The sequence below is a fragment of the Cynara cardunculus genome (assembly GCF_001531365.2).
Source record: "Cynara cardunculus var. scolymus isolate 2C chromosome LG 17, CcrdV1, whole genome shotgun sequence".
In the NCBI taxonomy this organism is placed as follows: domain Eukaryota; kingdom Viridiplantae; phylum Streptophyta; class Magnoliopsida; order Asterales; family Asteraceae; genus Cynara; species Cynara cardunculus.
This window is the reverse complement of record NC_037544.1, coordinates 36,890,370-36,914,060: the sequence shown is the minus strand read 5'-3', so window position 1 is coordinate 36,914,060 and position 23,691 is coordinate 36,890,370. Positions and strand designations below refer to the sequence as shown.

Below are 23,691 nucleotides of genomic sequence, written 5' to 3'. Positions count from 1 at the left end.
AAAACATTATAAATTTTGTAGGGTTAGCTTAACTGATAATAAAACTTGAGTATTTAAGGATATTTTTTAGAGGTTTTAAGTCCTGCAAGACCATGAAGGATTTCTCTGACCGTTCTTTAGAAATATGAGATTAATCGAGTTGTGCACAAATTAACCTGAATAGTTATGGTTAACAAGAAAAAAATACAGGTCAAAGTACATTAACATGTAATATTTATATAATATTATTTTATATATAAAAAACTCAAAATATAAATAACACAAAAATACTTTTATACATAAAAGACACGTAAAAAAAATACAAAATATTATAAATTGATTTACAAGTATTTAAAATATTTATCGAGTTTATATTCGATCACGTGATCCAAACGTGCTCTTGTTCAAAGCTAACGACCACGCTGCTCCTATTTGTAACCATCTTTCTGTTCCCCAACTTCAGATCCTTCCATCTCCTCCAATTGCTGGGCTCCCACGTATCCGATCGATCAAAACTCCAATCTTCTTCACTCAGATCGTCTGGAATGGCAGAATCATGGTGGAATTCGATCAGGTTCTCTGTAAAAATCACTCGTAATTACTCACTCTGAAACCCTAGTACCACAATTCGCTTTAATCTGTTTGAATTGGTAAAATTACTCTTTGAATTGGATTGAACATGGGGAATAAGATCGCTCGTACGACGCAAGCTTCGGCGACGGAGTATTACCTTCATGACCTGCCGTCTTCCTACAATTTGGTACTGAAAGAGGTGTTGGGAAGAGCACGGTTCCTGAAATCCATACAGTGTAAGCATGATGAAGGATTGGTTTTAGTCAAGGTTTATTTCAAGCGTGGTGACTCGATTGATCTTCGGGATTATGAACGAAGATTGACTCAGATTCGTGAGATTTTTAGCCGTATTGAGAACCCTCACGTTTGGTCATTTCAGGTTTGTTAAATTATATAATTCTCATTATTTACGCTATCTGAATGACTAGGGGAAGCTAATTGAAGATTAAAGGATCGACATTTTTTATTTATATTGTGAAGTTGAATTGAATGTAGGGATCGATATGATCATCATGTTTCGAAGTTGAGGACCCTTATTGTATCATAGACTCCTTTCCTGCCCAAGAACTACACTACATCGTCATGTGTCAAAGGAGTTACTTTTCAAAATGGCAAAATTGATGTGAATCTTACACTTCTTGAAAAGATGATAGCTACATTATGTGCACCGAGTTTTTCTAAGGGTATTTGTTTTTTACATGCAAAAAGGCAAAAGAAACATACATAAAAATTTCCGGTCTATTTTCTTGTTCTTGTTGCATTTACTCATGTATGTTTTGCTGTTTAAAATTGCAATCTCATTTAACAGTAGCTGGAGCTGCTAATTGCTGTTAATGGAAATCTCATTTACAAGGATTTCCGTTTTCCAAATTTGGCATCTACAACCACAATGCAACACTCTTTTAGAATGGACGGATAATTGGTTTCAAGTGTGTGTGGGTTTATTAGCAATGGGGCCAGATTAATCTCCCATTTCCATTCAGATTCACGTATGTCGTGTGTGTGTGTGTGCGTCTTAAGTAGTCCTTGGTTGACGCCCCTGATAAAAGTTAAGGAACACACACATAGGAGCTTACATAAATTTTTTTGTGATGAATTTTCTTTTTTAAGAATAAACTTTATGAATGAATCAATGAAATATATCGCAGTTTTGGCTTGAGACCGATAAAGCTGCTTACTTGTTGAGGCAATACTTCTTCAATAACCTTCATGATCGACTGAGTACGCGACCTTTCCTCAGTCTTGTTGAGAAGAAATGGTTGGCTTTCCAGGTTTCCCCTTTATTCCTGTTAGCTACGATATTGATGATTTCATTGTTACCATACGGGTATCAGGACTACGTTTCTTAACAGTTCTTGTTGTGTAGTTGCTTTATGCAGTGAAACAGAGTCATGACAATGGAGTTTGTCATGGTGAGCTCATTGATTTGAAGCGCTCATTAATTGTAGCTCTTATCTATTGTTTCTGTGGTCAGTGGTGTAATGTAAATATTTCTGCAGGTGATATCAAATGTGAAAATGTGCTGGTTACTTCTTGGAACTGGCTTTACCTTGCCGACTTTGCATCATTTAAACCAACCTACATTCCTTATGATGATCCCTCTGATTTCTCGTTTTTCTTTGACACTGGAGGAAGGAGGCGCTGCTATCTTGCACCGGAGGTGAGTTTACTTTTTGTCTATCTTGTTTGCTTCTTCGTTTTACATTAAATTTATGAATTTCCATTTACCTCAACTTTATAATTGTCCTCCACGACTCTCTATGTTTCAATTATAAGAGCACCTGCCTTGTAAGTTTCCAAGAGGAGTGATCAACAATTTTCCTTTAAGCTATTGAATGTGCCTGGTACTCCCTATGTCCTCAGTTATAAGTGCAATTATCTCATAACTTAGAAAGGGACGTGCATTTACATTTTTGGAATGGAGGTGAACGATGTCTATTGTCTGAAAGTATTTGATCTTTACAAGTTATTACTTTCTTTTTTCAGTTCATGCTTTTTATGAAGACAATTAATAACTATAGTTGATTGATATATAGAACATGTCCTCAAGCAGAAAATGTTTTGTTAGTGAATATATTATGCATTTAGCTACCAAATCATTATTCAATCTTGTTGGACGAATTGCTATGCATTCGTTTTTGCATTTTCCATCTAAGTCCAAATATTTTAGGAACATAAACTGTAAGATGGTTGTGTTCATAGTGCTGGACATACTACAGGTTGTGGTATTGGTTGGGTTGTGTTGTGTTGGTATTGGTGACAACTGTGTGCTGTTTCTTGAGGTGTGATTACAAATACCAGTGCTGTGTGTGTGCGAGAGAGAGAGAGAGAGAGTTCTGGTGACGATCGTTGATTGCAAGAAAAAGGATTTGAAGTCTCTGACCTCATGGCCAAACTGAAATAAATGTTGTCCGTAACAATAAAAAACAAATAAACAAAGAGAATAGGATTATGGATGGTACCCAGTTTATAGCTCTAACTTGGAGCCATGCCAGATGGAACTATTATTTTGTTATAGTCTTTGTGTCGATCAATGATGTAATTGTCTTTATATAAAAGATACTGCAAAATTTAACAAGATAATTTTAGAAATTATAAAAATTTATTATATTGACTGGTGATGATTATTATGTGAATTGCACTTTTTCCAATGCTTCAAAATGGTAACAACATATGGGTAAATGTTTTCTCTTTCCCATGATAAATTGCACTCCTCCTTTCTGGAGTGCCACTTCATGCAAATTACCAGTTGATATGTAAGGTCAAAGTTTGATAGTCAACTACTTGTTAGATATATCAAGATCCGTGGCTTGGAACTTGGGTATAGTAGCTTCTTCCGTCTGTATCACGCTTAATTATGGAAACACCGTACCTTGAGCAAAGGTTGATCTTAATTTTTGTCCCTTCTATGATTGCTTAGAAGTGGTCCTGGTGGAAGGTTTCCCAGCAGTGTTTGCATTTAATTATTTTGCACATTCCTGTACTCTTTTAACTATCATTCATGCTTATATGATATTTATTAACTGTCTCACATGTTCATAGCTATAGGGTTTGCTGACCTTATCATTGATGTTTAGAGATTTTATGAGCATGGAGGTGAGATTCAAATTGCACAAGATGCACCTTTAAGGCCATCAATGGACATATTTTCTGTTGGGTAAGCTTTTTCTTGTTAGTTACAACTTTTTTGGTTTTTGATATAACATGCTAGTTTGGGTTTTTGATAGGTGGTAAATGTAGATATTCATGCTAATCAGCTAATAACGAAATTTTAGTTGAAAGACAATCCATCAATTGAGTTACGGTTATGCAACTTGTCCTAATGTCCTCTAAACCATGTGAACTCAATGGATCAAAGGTCTTCAAGGTCATCACCCCATGCTTATAGTGCGAAATTCAAACAAGGACCATTCACCACGAGAGCACCATGAATATACATGAGATGTTGAGCTTGCATGGGCCATATTGGCAGAACCAATAAAGGTGGCTACAAGATGCTTCCAGATTTGTAGTCTTGCTCACAGTGCGGTAGCTTTTGGACACATAAATTTTTAATATTTCCAACTGAGCAAGAAGTATCTAGCACCTTACTTGGCTTTATCTTCCCTAGGACAAGAAAATACAAAAGAATAATGAGTACTAGATATAATAAAGAACTCCACAGCGTGCAAAACCTCAGTACACTTCAATAAAGCCAAGGATTATCTACATAGTTGAACAAACATCATGTCATCTTACTAGTGAGGCAAACCCGTATAATAACAAAAATAATATTAAATTCCAATCAAGAGAATTCAGATTTACTCAAGCATGAATTAAACCATAGTTAGTTAAAGTGTGATCTCCGGTGTAAGAATGAACAATGAGTACATAAAATCAGAAGAACATCAATGGGTCAACTTGTCAACATCAAATTATATATAGAAAACCAGAAGACTGAATAAAGCTGTTTGGTTAGATCATTGGGCCAACTTGTGTTATATTTTGCGAAATTCTGTCTCATGATTGTGATAGATCACAACAGCAGCAGCTATCTGGAACTACAGCAGTTTGGTTCTGATCATGATGACAAAGGCAGTGAAGTAGAGCGTCATTGCTGAATGAAACGATCAAGTCCTAGGAGGCAATTACTGTTCACCTTTGAGAGTTGCACAACCTATTGAGGTGAGAGGTGCAGAGGGCATACCCAATGGCTGCGTTTTGAGGGCCAGGGTTTATACCGAGAGGTGTAGCTCTGTATCATGTAAATAGGGAGTAGGAAAGTATGTTCATTCCTATAGATAATCAATAAATAAATACTGTACGATGTTTTTGAAAGAAATAAATACTGTATGATGTTAGGTCATAGGATGAACCATAAAAACTCTAAGGTTTATACCCAAGGGATTTACATAATTATCATTATGGTTCTAAGAATAATCTTTGTTATAGAGTGTGGATTTCTTTAGCTTTCTTCTTACAAAAGAGAAAGGCACATAGGCCATTTTTAGAATCCTGAAATCAGGAAAAGGAATCCCTGCAACTGAAACTAATCTTTTATAGCAGATATGTACGACTGCTATATAGAATTGAAAATAATATTCTAATATTCTAAATAATGAAACAGATGAATCCTAATTAATTTCTATTTACAAATATTTCTAATATTTTTACATAAAGTTTCTTCCCTCACGATGCACTTATCTGCTTGTTGGTACAGGTGTGTCATTGCAGAACTTTTCCTTGAGGGTCAACCCCTCTTTGAACTATCACAACTGCTTGCATATCGAAGGGGGCAATTTGATCCTAGCCAACATTTGGAGAAGGTACACTTTTGCTATATTGACTTATCCTTTTCTTTCCCCTCTCATGTTTTCCCTCCTTTTCTTTTTGATTATATTAAATTCTATTTTTACATTATGTATTAATCATTATAGTATCTGTGAGTTTCTGACGACTACTGGTATGAGACTATTTAGCGTTCTGAGCCATTGTACTTAGCACTTCATTGCTCAAGAACCAACATACTTGCAAAGACACAAAAAATGGAAAAGGAAAAAAGAACACTCTACTTGGCACTTGGCAACACTCTAGTTGGGAGTGTCTCTTTCTTTCTATTTGTTTGGCCAAGCGTAACATTTCTTTTGTTTTGTCAACTTGAGTGCTCTTTTTCAATAGTATGTTGTATAGAAACGGAGTCCAAGTATGGTGGTTTGAAATGGTAATCCACTTGGTGTTGCCGTGTTGGCTAAACGTTATCTTGAATGGATGTTTGTTCATTATGTAGATATGTTGTAATTAAAATTTGTATCAAGTAGTGGAAAATTATGCCTTAGGTAGTTGTACAAATTAGGTAGAATATTTATTCAAATAGGCAGACATATCCTTTTCTTTAGCAAGTAGTTACATTAGATAGATATCTCTAATTTATTTAAAATAGCCTTATCGCTCTGTCAAATTCATTAAAGCATGGATTTCGCTATAAAATTCGTTATTAATTATATGGTGCAGATTCCAGACTCAGGAATCCGCAAGATGATTCTTCATATGGTTAAGCTTGATCCTAATTCACGATGTTCTGCTGAGAACTACCTGCAGAGCTATGCAGGTGTTGTGCTTCCATGCTACTTCTCACCATTCCTGCATAACTTATATTCAAATTTGAATCAGATCAGCCCTGATTCTAGGGTAAGAAAGATCCAATCTCTATTTTATTCCAAGGTCAGTCGTCATTTAACCAGTATAAAATTCGCAGCCACTCTTTTATCGTTTGATACAGGTAGCCATGTGCCAGCTATCTTTTCCAGAAATTCTTAAACAGATGTTAAGCAACAGAGCAGGTGAGGAGACTGTTGTTGGACTGAACTCTCCTATAAATGTTATAGATCGCCAATTATCACAAGTGATGGATTCTAGAGAGAATTTGGGTTTGACAAAAAAAACCTCACAGATGGAGGAGGAGAAAGATTTGACTCCTGGTCATTATGAACTTTATGGGGAAGTAGATAATCATTATACTGACATAAAACCAAAAGCGGAGGATGTTATATTTTCTGAAAATACTCATAATCACAAACGATTTGCCGTTCAATCTGCTGGAAAGCTACTTCAAACCATCTCCAATGTATTCAAAAGGAATCACCATCCATGTCTGAAAGAGATCATGATTAGTGATTTGAATTCTTTGATGTCTGATTATGACAATCAGTCAGATACCTTTGGGATGCCATTTTTTCCATTACCACAGGATAGTATGAGTTGTGAAGGGATGGTTTTGATTGCCTCACTGCTCTGTTCTTGTATTCGCAATGTCAAGATGCCTCAACTTAGGAGGAGTGCTGTGCTTTTATTGAAGTCATGCTCATTATATATAGATGATGAAGATCGATTGCAACGAGTGCTTCCATATGTGATTGCAATGCTTTCTGATTCCGCTGCAATCGTTCGATCGGCTGCCTTGGAAACTCTGTGTGACATCCTGCCTTTAGTCCGAGATTTTCCTCCGAGCGATGCTAAAATCTTTCCAGAGTATATTCTTCCTATGCTTTCCATGCTTCCTGATGATCCAGAGGAAAGTGTGCGGATCTGCTATGCCAGCAATATTTCTAAGCTGGCCCTAACTGCTTATGGCTTTTTAATTCACTCAATAAGCTTGACAGAGGCAGGGGTTCTTAACGATTTAAGTTCAGGGCAGAAGTCGGAAGTCTCCCATGAAATACCTGGACGCTTGCAGAATCAAAAAAATGATGCACAGCTTGCACAGTTGAGGAAATCCATAGCTGAGGTTATTCAAGAACTTGTAATGGGTCCAAAGCAAACTCCAAATATTAGGAGAGCACTCTTGCAAGATATTGGCAACCTTTGCTGGTTCTTTGGTCAGAGACAGAGCAATGACTTTTTGTTACCCATCCTTCCTGCATTTCTTAACGATCAAGACGAGCTCCTAAGATCAGTGTTCTACAGGCAGATAATTTATGTTTGCTTCTTTGTTGGTCAACGAAGTGTTGAGGAGTATCTTTTACCATATCTTGAACAGGCATTAGGTGATTCAACGGAGGCAGTCATAGTCAATGCACTATATTGCTTGGCCATTCTGTGCACAAGTGGTTTTCTGCGCAAAAGAATATTGCTTGAGATGATCGAACATGCATTCCCGCTGTTATGTTATCCTAGTCAATGGGTAAGAAGGTCAGTAGTAACCTTTATTGCAGCTAGTAGTGAGAGCCTAGGTGCCATTGATTCTTATGTGTTTCTTGTTCCAATTATTCGCCCTTTTCTCCGTAGACAACCAGCTTCTTTAACTTCTGAAAGAGCTCTTTTTTCATGTTTAAAGCCGCCAGTCTTAAGACAGGTATTTTACCAAATCTTAGAAAACAACAGGAGTTCAGACATGTTAGAAAGGCAGAGGAAGATATGGTACAACTCACCTGCACAGTCCAAACATTTGGAAAATGACGACCTGTACCAGAAAGGTGTCCGAGAGTTGGATCAGATGAAGATGTGGTCTGACCGGCGACCTGGTCTTCAGGATCATAAGTCTGTTAGCAGCACCATGCAGTCACTTAGTCTTGGTGAAAATGATGTCGAGGCTAAGTTGAGATCCATTGGAAGCTTTGCTCATAGTGCTTCTGGCACAGTTGATATTTTGGATCCCCTATTTTCAGATAAGTTGAAGTTTTCTGGCTTTATGTCCCCACAAATAAGTGGTGCAACCAGTTTGGTTGGTGATAAATCTTCAGAAGGTATACCGTTGTACTACTTTAAATATGATAACAAAAGAGCAGTAGGAAAGGCTCCATCTGCTCCTGAATCTTCATTAACATTGGATGCCTTAGGTTCTGGTTCATTATCCATTCCTCAGAAGGATCGTGTTAACAAGTCCTTTACCTTGGCTAGTTCAGTTCCAACTCCTAAGCTTGTCTCAAGCTCAATTGGCATTGCTAATAGTTCTCCTCAACTTCATAGAGTGGTACACGAGTTGGAAGATAGGGAATCGGATCAGACATCCCATCTCAGCAACAAACTTCAAGACACGGGAGTCTGTAGTTCTCTAAAAGGGAGCTCTATTGTAGATGATAACTCCTCTCCTACCGAGATAGCAGGATTGCCATCTTTTGCCCGAACCCCGTTAGTTCCAGATTCAGGGTGGAGGCCTTCTGGGGTGTTGGTTGCACACCTTCAGGAACATCGTTCTGCTGTCAATGACATAGCCGTTTCAACAGACCATAGCTTTTTTGTGAGTGCATCTGATGATTCTACTGTTAAGGTGTGGGATTCTAGGAAATTGGAGAAGGACATCTCATTTAGATCAAGGCTAACTTATTGTCTAGAGGGAAGCCGAGCACTCTGTGCTACAATGCTCCATGGCTCTGCCCAAGTTGTTGTTGGATCTTCCGATGGCACAATTCATATGTTTTCAGTTGATTATGTCTCCAGAGGACTTGGTAGTGTTGTAGAGAAGTATTCAGGAATTGCTGATGTTAAGAAGAATAGCATTGGAGAAGGTGCGATTCTTACCCTCTTAAACTACTCTTCAGGTTGTGATGATGGTAAAATGATTCTGTATAGCACCCAGAATTGTGGCATTCATCTATGTGATACAAGAGAAAACTCAAACTCATGGACTACAAAAGTGATCCCTGAGGAAGGCTATGTGTCTGCTCTTGTCACAAGTCCCTGTGGGAATTGGTTTGTCTCTGGATCTTCTAGGGGTGTTCTTACGTTATGGGATCTGAGATTTGGTATACCCGTCAACTCATGGCAATATTCTGTTGCATGCCCTATTGAGGATTTGTGTCTTTTTGTTCCTCCTCAGAGTACCTCATTATCTACAACAGTGAGGCCCCTTGTATATGTTGCAGCAGGCTGTAATGAAGTTTCTCTGTGGAATGCAGAAAATGGGAGTTGTCACCAGGTACAGCATTAACATTTGGCCTTCACTGGACAACTTATTGAGTTCCACAAGTTTATAAAATGTTTTTTTAGTAAGCTATATTAGGTGAAAGTTTTTTTGTAAAGTTGGCAAAAATGTTGTTCTAGTCTTCAAAGCTTATTAGCTGTCTTCTCTTACTTTTAGCGTCTTTACTTTTTTAGGCATAATTAATATACTGCTGGTTTGTTTTCTTCTCTGCAGGTATTGAGGGTTGCAAATAATGACGGTGATGCTGAGATCTCTAACCTGCCTTGGGCCTTGGCCAGACCATCTAGCAAGACGAATTCTAAAGCAGATTCCAGGAGGAGTGTGAATTTTAAGTACAGAATAGATGAGCTGAATGAACCTTCTCCCCAATCTCCTGGAATCCGTTCGTTGCTTGCGTTACCTGGAGGAGATTTGTTAACTGGTGGCACCGACTTAAAAATTCGTCGATGGGATCATTGCAGGTTTTTGTTTCTTCTTCTTCTTCTTCTTCTTCTTCTTCTTCTTCTTCTTCTTCTTCTTCTTCTTTTCATTTGGTTGTCTCAACACTTCTATGACCACTGACCCCTGCTTCTTCAATAATGCAGCCCAGAGAGAAGTTATTGCATCTGTGGTCCATCCATTAAGGGAGTTGGAAATGAGGAATTCTATGAAACAAAATCCAGTTTTGGGGTGCAAATCGTGCAGGTCTGTCAATTTCTTTGATTTTAAACCCCCTCCACCTTCCCAAAAAAATGCAAAAATAAATGTGGATATGAAGTTCCTTGATGCTATTGGTTATTGGTTCATCATGTGTATGAATTATTGGAGTAGGTAAGAACGTTCAGAAAACCATTATAGGGCAGCCAGTATTGGTTATGCATATGTTTCTTTCATCACTATGAGAGTTTGCCTATAAGTATTAAGAAAACTCATTAGTGGTGAACTGCAAGGCAACAGTGGGTGGATTGACATCATAACTTACATAATGATGGTGCTTAGCTTCCGTCATTCTCAGTTGTAGAGTCCAGGTTTTTAGGAAAGGCGACAGTGGCAGATGTAAGAAACTTGTGGAAATAGTATTAAATCGTATTTGCAAGAGAATCCTAACTTTTAGGTTGTTAAGACTTCAATTGTATGTAAATATCAATAATAGGATTAGCATTGTTGCTTTATTTGCTTATGAAAAGCTGTTTTTCTATTTACCTCACTTTCTCCGTTCTAATATGAATTCTTATTCTAATTTACTTCACCTTCTTTTTAGTTGGCATAAAGGTTGGATTAGTTCTTATCTATCCCCATAATCCATGCTGTAGGAGTTGAGGGGAATCATGTATATTGTAACTTATTATTGTATATTTGCATTATTGTATAAAATCTTAAGGTGTTTAGTAAGTCTGACATGAGTTGCACTTTTCTAATAGGAGGCAAAGAGACGATCTTTGGCAACTAGGCTGACTGGAAAAGCAGTTCTTGCAGCTGCTGCCACTGATTCAGGTGGCTGTCACCGTGACGCTATCCTCTCTCTGGCTTCTGTCAAGTTGAACCAGAGACTACTGTTATCAAGCAGCAGAGATGGCACCATCAAGGTTTGGAAGTAGAGGATTATAAAAGTGATAACTTGTACATATTTAGCTTTAGTGCTGCCTAAAACTGTATATTAGTTTAGGTCTGGTTACCATTAAGGTTATCAGGTCCTGTACCCACTATAACGATTGGTAACTTATATGATCTTTCCCCTGATTTACTTGTACAACATGTACATTTTTTCCATATGGGTAATGAATGATAGGCATTTGTTCACTGGTTGTGCTGTTAGATATACTGGAGGAATGCCTCACATGATGAAGATCATTACTTGATATCTCTTCAAGATGGCATCATCTCCACCCACCCTTTTAACCATAAAATAGTAATATGTAGATAGAGGGAGGTTCAGGGGAAAACCCCCAAAAAAATGAAAACTGAGGAACTATCTGGTAACCATTATCCGGAAGGTATGCACATGTGCATACAAGTAATTGAAGCTGTTTCTTGGTTTTTATGCACATGTGCATACTGGAGCTTACAAATTACTTGTATGCACATGTGCATACCATTCAGATGATTGGTTACGGGGCTATACCTCAGTTTTAGATTTTTTTGCGGCCTTCCCCACCCTATGTGGATAAACTGTGTTATCCCATGTTTGAACTTGATACAAATTCTCTTTTAATATTTATTTATTTATTAATAGTTTAGTTGGCTTATGAATATCCTGTTCAGGTATCAAATGATCATCATTTCATGTGGCCTTCACCAAAATTGGGGTGGTTATCTTTTTCACTCTGTTTTTTGAGTCCACATTACCATGGTACACGATCAGACCGTAAAGTGTCTCACTAGTAATCCATTTAACTGTTTTTTGGATGCTTGACAAATTGTTCACATCATTCTTTTTCCTGAAGACAGATGTAAGAATCTGTAACAGAAACTTATAGTTACAATAAAAAAGAGCTACAGAACTGGAGCTTCCTATGGCATGACATGGTCAAGCCTGTTGATGCCTGAATGTGATATTGTAAAGCAGAATTATAAGATATCTTATCATAAAATTGACCTTGTAAAACCAGATGGTGCAATAATGTTCTAGTCCTTATGTTAGTTCACCACGAAGAACTAGTGATGCCTGTGTGATGGCTCTGGAGACTCTCCAAATTTCATGTTGTACTGAATGCCATGAATCTTCAGTGTTGAGGCTCTTTGCAATTTCAACAGCATCGTCTATTCCAGGGAAGGATTTAGATCCATAATCATTGTGCTTTGATGGACCATAAATCTGATGCAGGCAAGATCATTGTTAGATAATTCGGTACATAGGGTCAGGTTTTTGAGAAAACCGTAAAAAAATAAAAAACTGAGGAATACCCTGGTAATCGTTCATCTGGATGGTATGCACATGTGCATACAAGTAATTTATAAGCAATGTGTCTGGTATACACATGTGCATAACATCACACATGCATAAAAACCAAAAAACAGTTTCAGTTACTTGTATGCACATGCGCATACCGTCCAGATGAATGGTTACTAGGGTGTTCCTCCGTTTTTCATTTTTTGGGGGTTTTCCGTTGAACCTCCCTCTTGGTACATAACAGGAGAAAAAGAGTTATGTGGAAGACCCTGGTGATTACCTAGGTAAATGATTCTTCCTTTACAAAACAAGGTCACATTCACACTATCGATTTGATGGTAACAAAATATTCTTTTCCTTTTCATTTTGGTTTCTAAGGCTGGTGGGGAGGGGGAGGTAAGATTTCAATCTAACTAGTTCACTTTTTTACTGCATAAACTTGCTGCAGTAAATATTAATTTATTCTTACATACGTGCTGATTAAAATGATGCATCATACCAGATGCTTATACCAAGGTCTTCCAGAGAGTCCTTCCCTATCTGTAAGTGCTCGTTCTGCCATCATCAATCTGTCATTCATTTTTCTCAGTTTCCAAGGTTGATTTTTCCACATGAATGCCCAACCTTTGTTTTCTTTTATTTCCTGAAATTCGAGCTCCCTTTTTTTATGTCCATTCATGGTAATACAAGTTCGCATAAAAAACATATTCTTGGTAGGACGTGAAGTGATACCTCAAGTTCGCCATTTATTTGTATGGCTGCTGTTTTCATTTTTTCGATAGATTTGAACAGGGGAAGGAGGGTTATGCTCTTATCCAATAACTGAGTGTCCAAGTCTTCTGCACTTTTCTGTATCAATAATTAAAGATATTGAGATGCCTTAACTGCCACCAAGTATATTCATATAAACAGCTTTGACCTGTTCAACAATAGTTGCATCAGGTCTATGAACGTACCTGAAGCTCATTTACATAGGAATCATAATTGAAAGACAAAATTACTTCATCTGCAAGCCGAAGAGCTACTAAACCCCAAATGCTGGCCGCTGTTGTCAAATTTTTGGAAGTCATTACCAAGAATTAAAGGTTATGCAAACCAAAGGGCCTTTGGCCTAGCGGTATGTGAGTCCTTGGCCTCCTAGGAGGTCAAGGGCTTAAACCTCACCAAAGGTGGGGAGGGTGTGTGAGTTTATTTGTTCTATTTGCCGTATATAAATATTATATATTTCAAAAAAATAAAAATAAAGGTTATGCAAGAATAGTATAGATACTCTTTATTTTTATTTTTTGAAGTTCCCATAAGTTCATAGATACTTCTGAAATTGAGATATCCACAAGCATTATGGCCATCCATCAACCACCACCTTAACGCTGTGTTCTTCAATTTTGGAAGGAAAGAAAAGAAAAAAAGGGGAAGGAAAAGAAAAGAAAGGGGAAGGAAAAGAAAAGAAAGGGAAAGAAATAAACCTTTTTTATTTGTGTTCTTGAGAGTGAATGGAACGGAAGGAAAGGAAATAAATTTTCATGTTCATGAATAGGAAAGAAAGGAAAGGAAAGATGTCAGTTTTACGAATATACCCTTATTTACTTTATTGTGGAATGTAATTGATGGGTATATGTGTAATTCTATAAATATTTTTAGTTTTTATAAATTCTCTCTTTTCCTTTACTTCCCTTTCCTCCCACATTTGGGAGAAAAGTTTTGGGAGGAAAATCAACATTATTTTCCTTCCCTTTCCTTTCCCTCCTTAAAAAAACTCGAGAACACAAGATTTTTTCTTTCCCTCCTACTTTCCTTCCCTTTCCCTTCCTTTCCTTCGTAAAAGAACTCGAGAACACAGCATAAATCTAAGTTTATTTGAACGACACTGTAAATCTTAGCTATTAATTTAAAGCTGATTCATGGGAAGCCTGAAAGTTCAGATGCTGCAAGTAGTTAGAATACATAAAGCATACCCGCTGCATGTCTACGAAACATTGGGTCGCCAAAGTTGCTCATCCAGACAAAGTCATCATACATGGAATGGTAGACTGGGTAGCCTGCAAGAAAGCATCCAATCCGTCCTTAACATCTATAAATGTGTCCCTTGACCATAAGTTAAGAAAATGTTCAAACAGATTGTGTGGATGCAACCTATATTAATAGCCAGCAAAAAAATAAAATTATTCACATGTGAAAGTTGGTATGAGGTTATAGCAAGAGTCTTGCGCTCATGGGACCCTCCCCGTACTTTACCTCATGTGGGATTCACTGGTTCATTTTGTTTGGTTTAACAATCACCAAGTAAATAATGCAAGCCTTCTGGTTATGAATCTAGTGCTATTCTATCATAGAGAAACGTTTTAACAAATATTATTGAATATATTGTATTTGTTGCTTGTCTCTTCTTGTTCTTTTATGGGAATATTTCTACCAGATCCCAGAAGTGTTTGTTACCCAACCAATGACATCCATTAATGCAGCATGTAATTGGCATCATGTTAGCACTATCCTCAATGGATTATGTTAGGCTACATTAGGCTTCTATCAGTGTTTTTTCAGGTTAACTACAGATTCAAAGAATCCTAAATGTCAATGGTCATGTGCCTGTTCTTGCAGCAACTCACAGCCTTTTCTCCACGGGTGCTTATAACACCCACGTTATTTGGATGCTGACATAAACTTTATATTTGGGCAAAGAGTTGATTACCGGCAACCCCAACCAGCCCCACACGGAACCTGCCTCCAAAGACACCAATGAGAGGGGGTATTATTTGGCTCGCTCAGCGGCTGAGGCTAGTTTGGGGGGGGGGGGATCGAACCTAGGACTTGTGTTGTATTTGGGCAAAGTCACTGCACCCCTTTGCCAACTGAGCTACATGCCATAGGCGACGTAAACTTTATGTTGTGTGCGCACAATGATCTAATTCAGATAATAATTGATTATCTAGTGTCTTTCCGTTATTTATGTATGAAAAAGCTAATTGCTTCATGTTTGTCCTCTTTCAAAGTCTTTTGTTTGTTGGGGTCACATAGTCGGGTCATAATTGATTATATTCTGTAGCTAACTCTAATATTTGGTATAATACTGTTCTAGTGTAAAATTATGGACTCTGAATGCAAAGTGGTTCTTTGCTTAGAGATAAGACTAAGGTATGTGGAAATTATTGAATGCTTCCATTTCATCAAGGGCTGTTGAATGAGCATGGAAGCATTCAATGATGAGAAGGATGATTTGCTTATTACGATACGGTTACATCAAGGGCTGGGTCCTAATCTTTTTTATTTAGTTTTACACGGGCTCATAAGGGCCATAAAAGATGATATTTGATAGTGTATGCTTTTTTCTGATGTAGTGTTGATTGATAAGACTGGACACGGTATTAATTCAAAGATGGAGATTCTCTGAAGGTTGTAATTAAATATGAAGTGCACGTTCGGTGATCATCATTTTGAACCAAAAGATGTGGTAAACATATCTGGACCATCGTTACAAAAAGATGGAGAAAAGAAGATGAATCATTGCATTTTCCATATTTATATTGCTATTTTTCCTTATCCTTGTGTGTATATCGAAAAGGGGGGGGGGTGCATTGAAGTATTTGGTTGGTTTTTTTATCAAGTCATGTATGGATAAAGTTGTCTCTATTTTAATTTGTCTGTATAGATTGTTAAGGTTTTTGTTTTGGAAGGAGCATGTTTTATATTTAGGAGGGGCAGGTTTGGTAAAAACTTGGTTTTCTACATAAAGCCCCCCTAGAAACTTACTGAATAAGTTACTTTATATATCATTAAGCCACTACCAAATAGTCATATATAGCTGACTGAATAAACTGTGAATCCCGTTAAGCTCATTAAGATGCTAACAAACAAGCCCCGAGTTTACTTGGTATAAATTTTCAGGAAATTGAAAATTTATGTAGCTTACCATTTCCAAAAGATATATCTATCGCTGGGACACCAATATGCTGTACAAATGCTGCATAATCTGATCCTCCACCTCCTAACCGTCCAATCTTCATTTCATCAAATTCTTGTTAAGGTACGGAACTTTTTTTACACTATAGTCAAATTTGTATTGCTTTTCTTGTGACTTTAGAAGTTAAACATCAATTCTGTGTTAGCTCTACTTTTCTTTTTACCCGTTGGTGAACACTTACCTCAGGATAATTGCTAGCTTGAGCCCAGGATTCGTAGACTGTTTGTGATGAATTGTCTGGGTCTTGAACCTTCAAAATGATCAGATGGAATTAATGTGGAGATGAAACAATCATCTATGTGCGAACAAAAAAAAAATGGGGGGGGGGTAGTAAGAGATGAAGTGAATGCCATTTGTATGCAATGATCCTTTTATGTTCGTTGTGTCTGTAGAGTCTATAATTGCTGGTTTAGTAAGAGGGGTGCAGGTTCAAATGGAAAAACCCTAAATATATTGAGAACCTGGGAACCAACTATTTATGCTTTATTCGTGATGAATGTTGTGATAGATATTCAGGATGAATGTCACGATAGATATTAATGATGAAAATATATGATATGTGTGATAAAAATGCATGATATTCATGATTATTCTGGATTATCATCATCATGGGCAGAGCTACCTTGGAGCCAGAAGTGGCATTGGCTCCCCCTCGAACTTCAAAAATAAAGTTTGATATAGTCTCAAACCTCAATTACCTACTTAAAAACTTTATTTATTCATAACCGGTTCTTCTTTTTCGTCCTTTATAAATGCCAAGTATTCTGAAGGTTCTGAAATAAACACATTACTTTATTGAATACACAATTTTTTTACGATCAATTTCATGTATTTTCAAATGACTTTTCTTATTTATATAGTTATCTACACACATCTTGTAGACATATTTATGTTGTTTAGGTCACTCATGCTTTTCAACTCTTTTTTACAACTATTATTAGGAAACATACATGCTTAAAAAGGTTTTCTCAACCTTGAAATTGTGAATTTTTTTACATTTTTTCTAGGCGACGCTAGATAAATTTTCTGGCTCCACCCCTGATCATCATGAATAATACATGAAATAGTTGGTTACCGGGTTTTCAAGATATTTATGGTTCTCATTTGAACTTTTCCCTAGTAAGAGGAGAGTTGTGGTTTATATGGCTATTTCTTACTACTTACATCTGTTAATGTGCATGTTCTTTACCTGCTTTGTAGCTTCTATGATTAGCTGATCAAGCTGCGGAGTTGCAGAGGCCTGAAATCCTGGTCCAGCAACCGCAATGTCAACATTTAAGTAAGCAACAACCTTTGAAGCTAGCATTTCTCGGTTTTCTTCAACCCACTCTGTGGATCCAACCTGAAAAGCAGCATAAAATTTGGTAATATTTTACCTTGGGTAAAATGCATCAAAATGCAACAAAATTGGTCTTAGTTCCTATTTAGTATCAAAGAAATTTTTTTCTCAATTTATGTAAAAATGTTTCAAATTTTCATGTTTAAAGTAACAAAATTTCCTATTCTTCTATCCATTTTGAACGGTAATCTCCTGATTTTTTAATATTTGATGATGTGGATGTCAAGTCTATCGTCCACTTCGTCGTAACCTTTTCGCAGGGATGGACATGTAGTGGTGCCAACCGTGGCACGTGCCACCGTATTATTCCTTCATTGAAGGGTAAATTTTTTTAGGTTTGTGAAAGGTGCAACCGTATTATTTTAGAAACTTCAAGAGGTGCAACTAAAACTACAATGAGAACAAGTTTTCCTTGTCAGAGTTGGTTTGCAAGGCTTTTCTTCCACCCCAGACCCGAGTCCGAATCCTGTCAGTGTCATTTTCTAATTTTCTTAGTCAAATGATGCTATCGTTTGAAAAAAGTTTTGGGTCCATCCCTGCCTTTTCGTATACCTTTTGTAAATGGGTATCCACATCATCAAATTTACAAGATCAGCAGGTTTTGGTCAAAATGGATACCAAATAGAAAATTTTGAGACTTTGTTACATCGATTGAGAAAGATTATTCATTAACTAAATAGGAACTACAGGGAGGTTCAGGGGAAAACCCCCAAAAAATGAAATATTGAGGAACTCTCTATTAACCATTCATCTGTACAATATGCACATGTGCAAACAAGTGATTGAAGCCGTTTCTTGAATTCTATGCACGTGTGCATGCCAGACACATTGCTTACAAAGTACTTGTATGCACATGTGCATGCCGTCCAAAAGAATGTTACCAGGGTGTTCCTCATTTTTCATTTTTTTTGTGGTTTTCCTTTGAACCTGATCCATAGGAACTAAACCAAACTTTGTTGCATTTTGATGCATCTTTTCCTACTGCATGTGTTGTGTGAGAGAGATGGAGACCAATCCATATTCCTCTGCGTCCCAATTGCAAAAGATGATAGTTCTTCTAGGTTTCCAGCCTTGTTTCTGTAGCTTCCCTAGCCTTTCTGCAACCTGAATGTCATGTGATGATCAGCACAAGTTCTAATGAATTTTAGTCCTGTGTGATATAGATTTACCTCGAGTAGTGCTGCAGTGCCACTGTTGGGATCAACAGCTCCAAATGTCCAAGCATCCCGGTGATTACCCAGGATAACAAATCTGGATACAAGCTTTACACAGTTAGTGGCTGTTTACTATCTGCTGATCACTTCTTACTGGGTAAGAGGTGCTTGCCTGATAAGAAGGAATGTTGTTTTCCAACACACTCGGACCCACATTTATGCTGACCCAGTAAGGGGTTGTTGTCTGACTTGGTCAATTACTCGGTCAGCCCTTACCCTTACACTTGTTAAACAACTGTTTTCAGTCTTATCTGGATTGCGCTCTTACTCGGTTAGCGATTATTCAATTTGTGTTGGTATCTACTTGGTACACACTTCCACATTGACAAATGTACTTCGATGTAAACCTTTATGTTGTACACTTCTGGATTGACAAAGTATACTCTGGGCTTGTGAAATTAACGTCATTAACACATGAAAATTGCAACATTCTCATATTTACCAATGGTTGATGATATTGATTTGGGTCCAGAAGGTTACTTTTTGTTCTTATTTATGAGTATTTTAGATATTTTACAAATAATCAAATATTGTACTACAATTATATCCCAAGTCAAGTAACAATTTTTATGGGACGGAGGAAGTATTACATTATCTGTTCTGGCTGCAGGATATGTGCAGTTAAGTGCTTTGTATCAACAAATCAACAATCATGCAACTTCGTAAAAGGTACCCCTATTTACTCATTAATACAATGTAATTCGTAAAGAAGGTCGGTGCATTCTCGTTTTTGCATATCTTATTACTTGGCAGAAAAATTTATTTCATGGAACTGAAAGATAAACAAACAATAGAGTACCTATCAGGTTCCTCTGCTCCTTCAATTATCCCTATGACATTCTGAATGGTGCTTATGACTTCTTTTGCCTGCAAGACCAGTTAAAACAATGAGCAAAAGTTACCATCAAGTTTGTCATTTTACTGTATTATAGATTAAAATTGTGTAGTCTGTCTGTTTGAATGTCTTTGCTTACTTCTACCTCACTTTTCAAATTTTAGCACTGTGGGTCTTCACAGAAATAGCTGTTCTACCTCTCTTAGAGATAGGCACAGACTGGTCCTAAAAACTCTAGTCTGGTCAAAGCGGTCCAGAAAAGGCCCGTTCTGGTCCAAACCAGTCCGAGTCTGGCAGGGTAAGGACCAAGGGTCTGGTCATGCCCATCCAGCCGATAATGTCACAATCTGGTCCAAGACAGGTCCGGACCGAAAGATCCAGTCTTTTTGCTCATTTATAACCTCTCTGGGGTAGAGGTCAGACTTGCATACATCCAACCCCTCGGACCCCACTTTTGGGTGGGACATACCAGGCTTGTTTGGTTTGGACGTTACCAAACCAAACTATTCCCATATATATAGGGTCTGGTTGAGAGGAAAACCATAAAAAAATGAAAAACTGAGGAACACACTGATAACCGTTCATCTGACATGCACACATGCATAAAAACCAAGAAACAACTTAATTACTCGTATGCACAGGTGTATACCATCCAGATGAACAGTTACCAGGATGTTCCTCAGTTTTTCATTTTTTTTGGGGTTTTCCCCCGAACCCCTCTCTCTCTCTCTCTCTATATATATATATATATATATGTATGTATATATATATATATATATATATATATATATATATATATGTGAGGTTGGTTCTTACAAAAATGGTACCTATTTAAGAAAATAAGAGAATGGCCAAGTTACGTACAAAATCACATGTGATTCTACATTAACGGCCAAAAAAGTGCGTAGGCAACCCTATGGCTGTGTGGCAAGGTCGCACAGATCACATGTGATTTTGTAGGTGATATTAGTGTAAAATCACATGTGATCCGGTCATTCTCTTATTTTATTAAATAGGTATCATTCTCGTATGAACTCGATATATGTGTGTGTGTGTATCCCACGTGGAGATGGGGTGCAGAGTCGACCTCTACATTGAGGAGTAGAGCGGCAAATTCATTGTTAGGCTGCAAGAGTAGTATTTCTGCTAGTGTACCTTATAACTAAGGTCTACAATTCCCGGCCCCGGTCCAATCCTGTAAAGTGGTGCATCTTTATCACCCTGCCAATCATCATCAGCCACCACCCCACCTATGGACCTAATAATTTCCTCACCATCAGCTCCTGATATCGGCAATGAAGGTATCAGTGGAACATCTCCTCCTTTCTCCACTTCATCCACGGATAATCTCTCACAACCCTCAATAGTACTAGGCCACCCTGGTGTTGTAGGGTCACCTGCCCCATTGAACACCGTTCCCACCTGCACCCCACTTGGCGGCATCCACTTGTCATCCGGAAACCACTTTGTATTGCCCCCGCCCCCACCGTAGTCTTTCCTATCCGTATAAATTAGCACCCCTATTGCACCGGCATCATACGCATTCTCAATGATGTCCCCTCTATATATCTTCCCGTATCTGGCCAATACAATGGCATCCGAAACATTGATCCCCATCTCTTTAAGCATTGCATAGTCTTCTACACGCCCGTAATTCACGTACGCCACAAGCCCTTTCACAGTTCCTGACTTGGCGTATGCATGGAAAGTGGGTTCCACTTGGTCTGCCACGTCAGCATACGGGTCTCCTTTGTAGACCTCCTGCTGGAGATTGAAAGTGGTGGGTGATTCTGGGAACGGGCGGATTAGCGTCAGGGAACGGGAATCAGGGTAAGTGAGTAAGACGGCGTATTCTGATAGGTGTGATTTGATGTTGTTGGAGGAGAGAGTTGATAAGACGTAGGAAGCCGCCTCCGCGTTGGCCGGAGATCCGGCAAGGTGAGGGCGGCGGGTAAGGGTGAAGAGGTGGTGTGATATTGATGCATTATCTGATAGTGATGGAGATATGAACTGTGAATGGTAGTAGGATTTTGGTGGGGTTGAAATGAAGAAGAAAGATAGAGTGGTGGCTATGGCTATGGTGGTGGTTATGATCTTGCCAACCATCATGGTGGTGGTGGTGATGATGATGGTGGTGGTGGTTGTGGTGGTGGGATTCTGTTTCTGGATTCTTTAGAGTGTGTTATTTCATTTGTTTAGATGGATTATGTGAGCCTAGGAACCAAAGTCATTTTCCAGGATTTCTTTAGGTTTTTGCTATTTGTATGATGGCCACATTTTATTTCATTTTTTGTTTTTGGTGTTATTGGCATTGAAAAGAGTGATTGATGAAGAGATGTGGCATAATAAAAGGTTATATGTCATCATCATCATTTTTTTTTTATCATTATAATTTGATAAAAAGCCCAATCCAAGGTGCCTTTCTTTGTCTATACACTGCTTTCTTGCTTTTTGCCAAAGTGTACACGTGGCCCATTATTAGTGTTTTGTTTTTTGTGTCGGTCTGAGTATTTTCATGAAAAGAGTCTTTCTATCTTAAATAAAAAGTCTGCATTTTATGCCCCTCCTACCTCCAGGATTAACTTATTTTTTTGTTTGGTTAGTGGCTGTTTGACAATTGGTTGATTGGTTTGATGCTGAATGATTAAGTGGTTAGAATGATTAAGAGGTTAGAATGATATAGTGCAAAATGAAATATAAATTGTTTGATTATTGTGTACAATGAAATTATGGCACTTAATGGTTAAGGGAGATGCATGATATAAAATCATTCAGAGGGTTTTAGAACCATTAAGAAGCAGACTTTTATTTTGCCAAACAAGATTCATCTCTTAACGATTCAAATGTTGCATCTTAATGAAACTATTAAAAGGTAAACAAACAACCCCTTAGTTCTGTTTCCTGAATCTGATTTAGGTGCATTTAGTACGTGGGGCGAGATATAATAGGATATAACAAAAACTTCTTGTTTCACATTTGATGTCAAGGACACAGGTTGCGAGGCTGGATTTATGTTTACTTGGTAGGGGGCACTTGCCCCCAACAAAAAGTTCAATGCAAGTGTTGGAAATTTTGTTTTAAGGGTAAAACTCTTATGATGTCCTCCTAACTCTTAAGGTCTTAATCCAACAGAAGTTATTTTATTTCATTAATTTCGTTTGTTGTAAATTTAATGATATTGATTTAATAAACCATTATTTTTCTTTCTTTATTCCCACTTACTTTTTGCATTTTGCTATTTTTTATATATTTAAATTTATTTTATTTGTTGTTATTTGATTTTAGGGTTCTTGAATTTGTTATTTAATTTGGATTTATTATTTTTTTATCTACAATTTGCTACTCGTTTGTCTTATATACGGTAAATGCGACAAATAAACTTACACACCCTCCTCACCATTGGTGAGGTTTGAACCTCTGACCTCCTAGGAGGCCAAAATCTACGATACCGCTAGGCCAAAGGCCCTTTGGTAACCTAAACGGTCAAACATTTGTCTTTTCCCGCACCCTACCCTTTCATTTCCGCTTAGAATCAGGGTCAAATCAACAGCACAATGGCTCCGCAGACAGCAACTCTCGCTTTCTAACAGTAAACCAAACTGGATTACAACATTGCACATGATAATAACCTAAAACGGTCTTTGATTTGGAGGAGCTATCAGTTTTGAATTTTTTTTGACACCTCTAAGTGTGCTCCCATTGATAAAATTTTATGGATCCGCTACTGACTATATGATTGAATGGGACAAAAAATGCAACCAAAATAGGTAGAATGAGAATCTGAGAGATAAAATAAGGTTGATAAATTACTAAATTACCCATGTTATATTAAAACCTTATAACCTCACTGCCTTCCTTTCATGTCCATACCCATCTGCATCCATCCTTGTCTAAGAAAAGTCTTTTTTGTCCCATCCAGTCCCTAAATCTAGATGTCGACGTCACTTTTTTTAGTATCATCAAGTATCTGTTAAGAAGATTGAAATGATATAACATTACTCGAGCACGTTATATCAATTTAAACA

The 23,691-nt window shown here is 37.6% G+C and overlaps 2 protein-coding genes across 6 annotated transcripts; one reads left to right on the top strand and one right to left on the bottom strand.

Annotated features, from left to right (window-relative positions):
* The first annotated feature begins 333 nt into the window (after positions 1-333).
* LOC112500214 (serine/threonine-protein kinase VPS15-like) lies at positions 334-11,230 on the top strand. Of its 4 annotated transcripts, none has more exons than XM_025103585.1 (13): positions 334-553; positions 671-931; positions 1,701-1,823; positions 1,919-1,964; positions 2,052-2,212; positions 3,630-3,709; positions 5,252-5,357; positions 6,043-6,219; positions 6,311-8,273; positions 8,433-9,445; positions 9,665-9,912; positions 10,036-10,135; positions 10,852-11,230. In XM_025103585.1, the coding sequence occupies exons 1-13, from the start codon at positions 536-538 to the stop codon at positions 11,026-11,028; spliced, it is 4,473 nt and encodes a 1,490-aa protein (XP_024959353.1). In that variant the 5' UTR covers positions 334-535; the 3' UTR covers positions 11,029-11,230. The 4 variants fall into 4 exon arrangements, with proteins under 4 accessions (XP_024959353.1, XP_024959352.1, XP_024959351.1 ...); XM_025103584.1 differs by having other exon boundaries at positions 8,367-9,445; XM_025103583.1 differs by having other exon boundaries at positions 6,311-9,445.
* A 571-nt stretch (positions 11,231-11,801) lies between these two features.
* Positions 11,802-22,235, bottom strand: LOC112500216 (probable glutamate carboxypeptidase LAMP1). Of its 2 annotated transcripts, XM_025103588.1 has the most exons (12): positions 20,822-22,235; positions 19,631-19,698; positions 18,787-18,868; positions 18,629-18,721; positions 17,468-17,620; positions 16,460-16,528; positions 16,228-16,315; positions 14,276-14,359; positions 13,277-13,365; positions 13,053-13,169; positions 12,820-12,963; positions 11,802-12,245 (listed from the first exon to the last, which is right to left on the bottom strand). In XM_025103588.1, exons 1-12 carry the CDS (start codon positions 21,773-21,775, stop codon positions 12,063-12,065), a joined length of 2,124 nt encoding a protein of 707 aa, XP_024959356.1. In that variant the 5' UTR covers positions 21,776-22,235; the 3' UTR covers positions 11,802-12,062. The 2 variants fall into 2 exon arrangements, with proteins under 2 accessions (XP_024959356.1, XP_024959357.1); XM_025103589.1 differs by lacking the exon at positions 12,820-12,963.
* Between the last annotated feature and the right edge of the window lie 1,456 nt (positions 22,236-23,691).

Bases quoted from the DNA above. Each gene is read 5' to 3' on its own strand.
- LOC112500214 (XM_025103583.1), top strand. The intron at 1,965-2,051 runs GTGAGCTCATTG...ATATTTCTGCAG, and splicing joins TGACAATGGAGTTTGTCATG to GTGATATCAAATGTGAAAAT. The intron at 10,136-10,851 runs GTCTGTCAATTT...CTTTTCTAATAG, and splicing joins TTGGGGTGCAAATCGTGCAG to GAGGCAAAGAGACGATCTTT.
- LOC112500216 (XM_025103588.1), bottom strand. From the start codon at position 21,775: ATGATGGTTGGCAAGATCATAACCACCACCATAGCCATAGCCACCACT. The intron at 17,621-18,628 runs GTCTCCATCTCT...GCTGCTTTTCAG, and splicing joins ACGCAGAGGAATATGGATTG to GTTGGATCCACAGAGTGGGT. The intron at 12,964-13,052 runs GTATCACTTCAC...CTCGAATTTCAG, and splicing joins AAATAAATGGCGAACTTGAG to GAAATAAAAGAAAACAAAGG.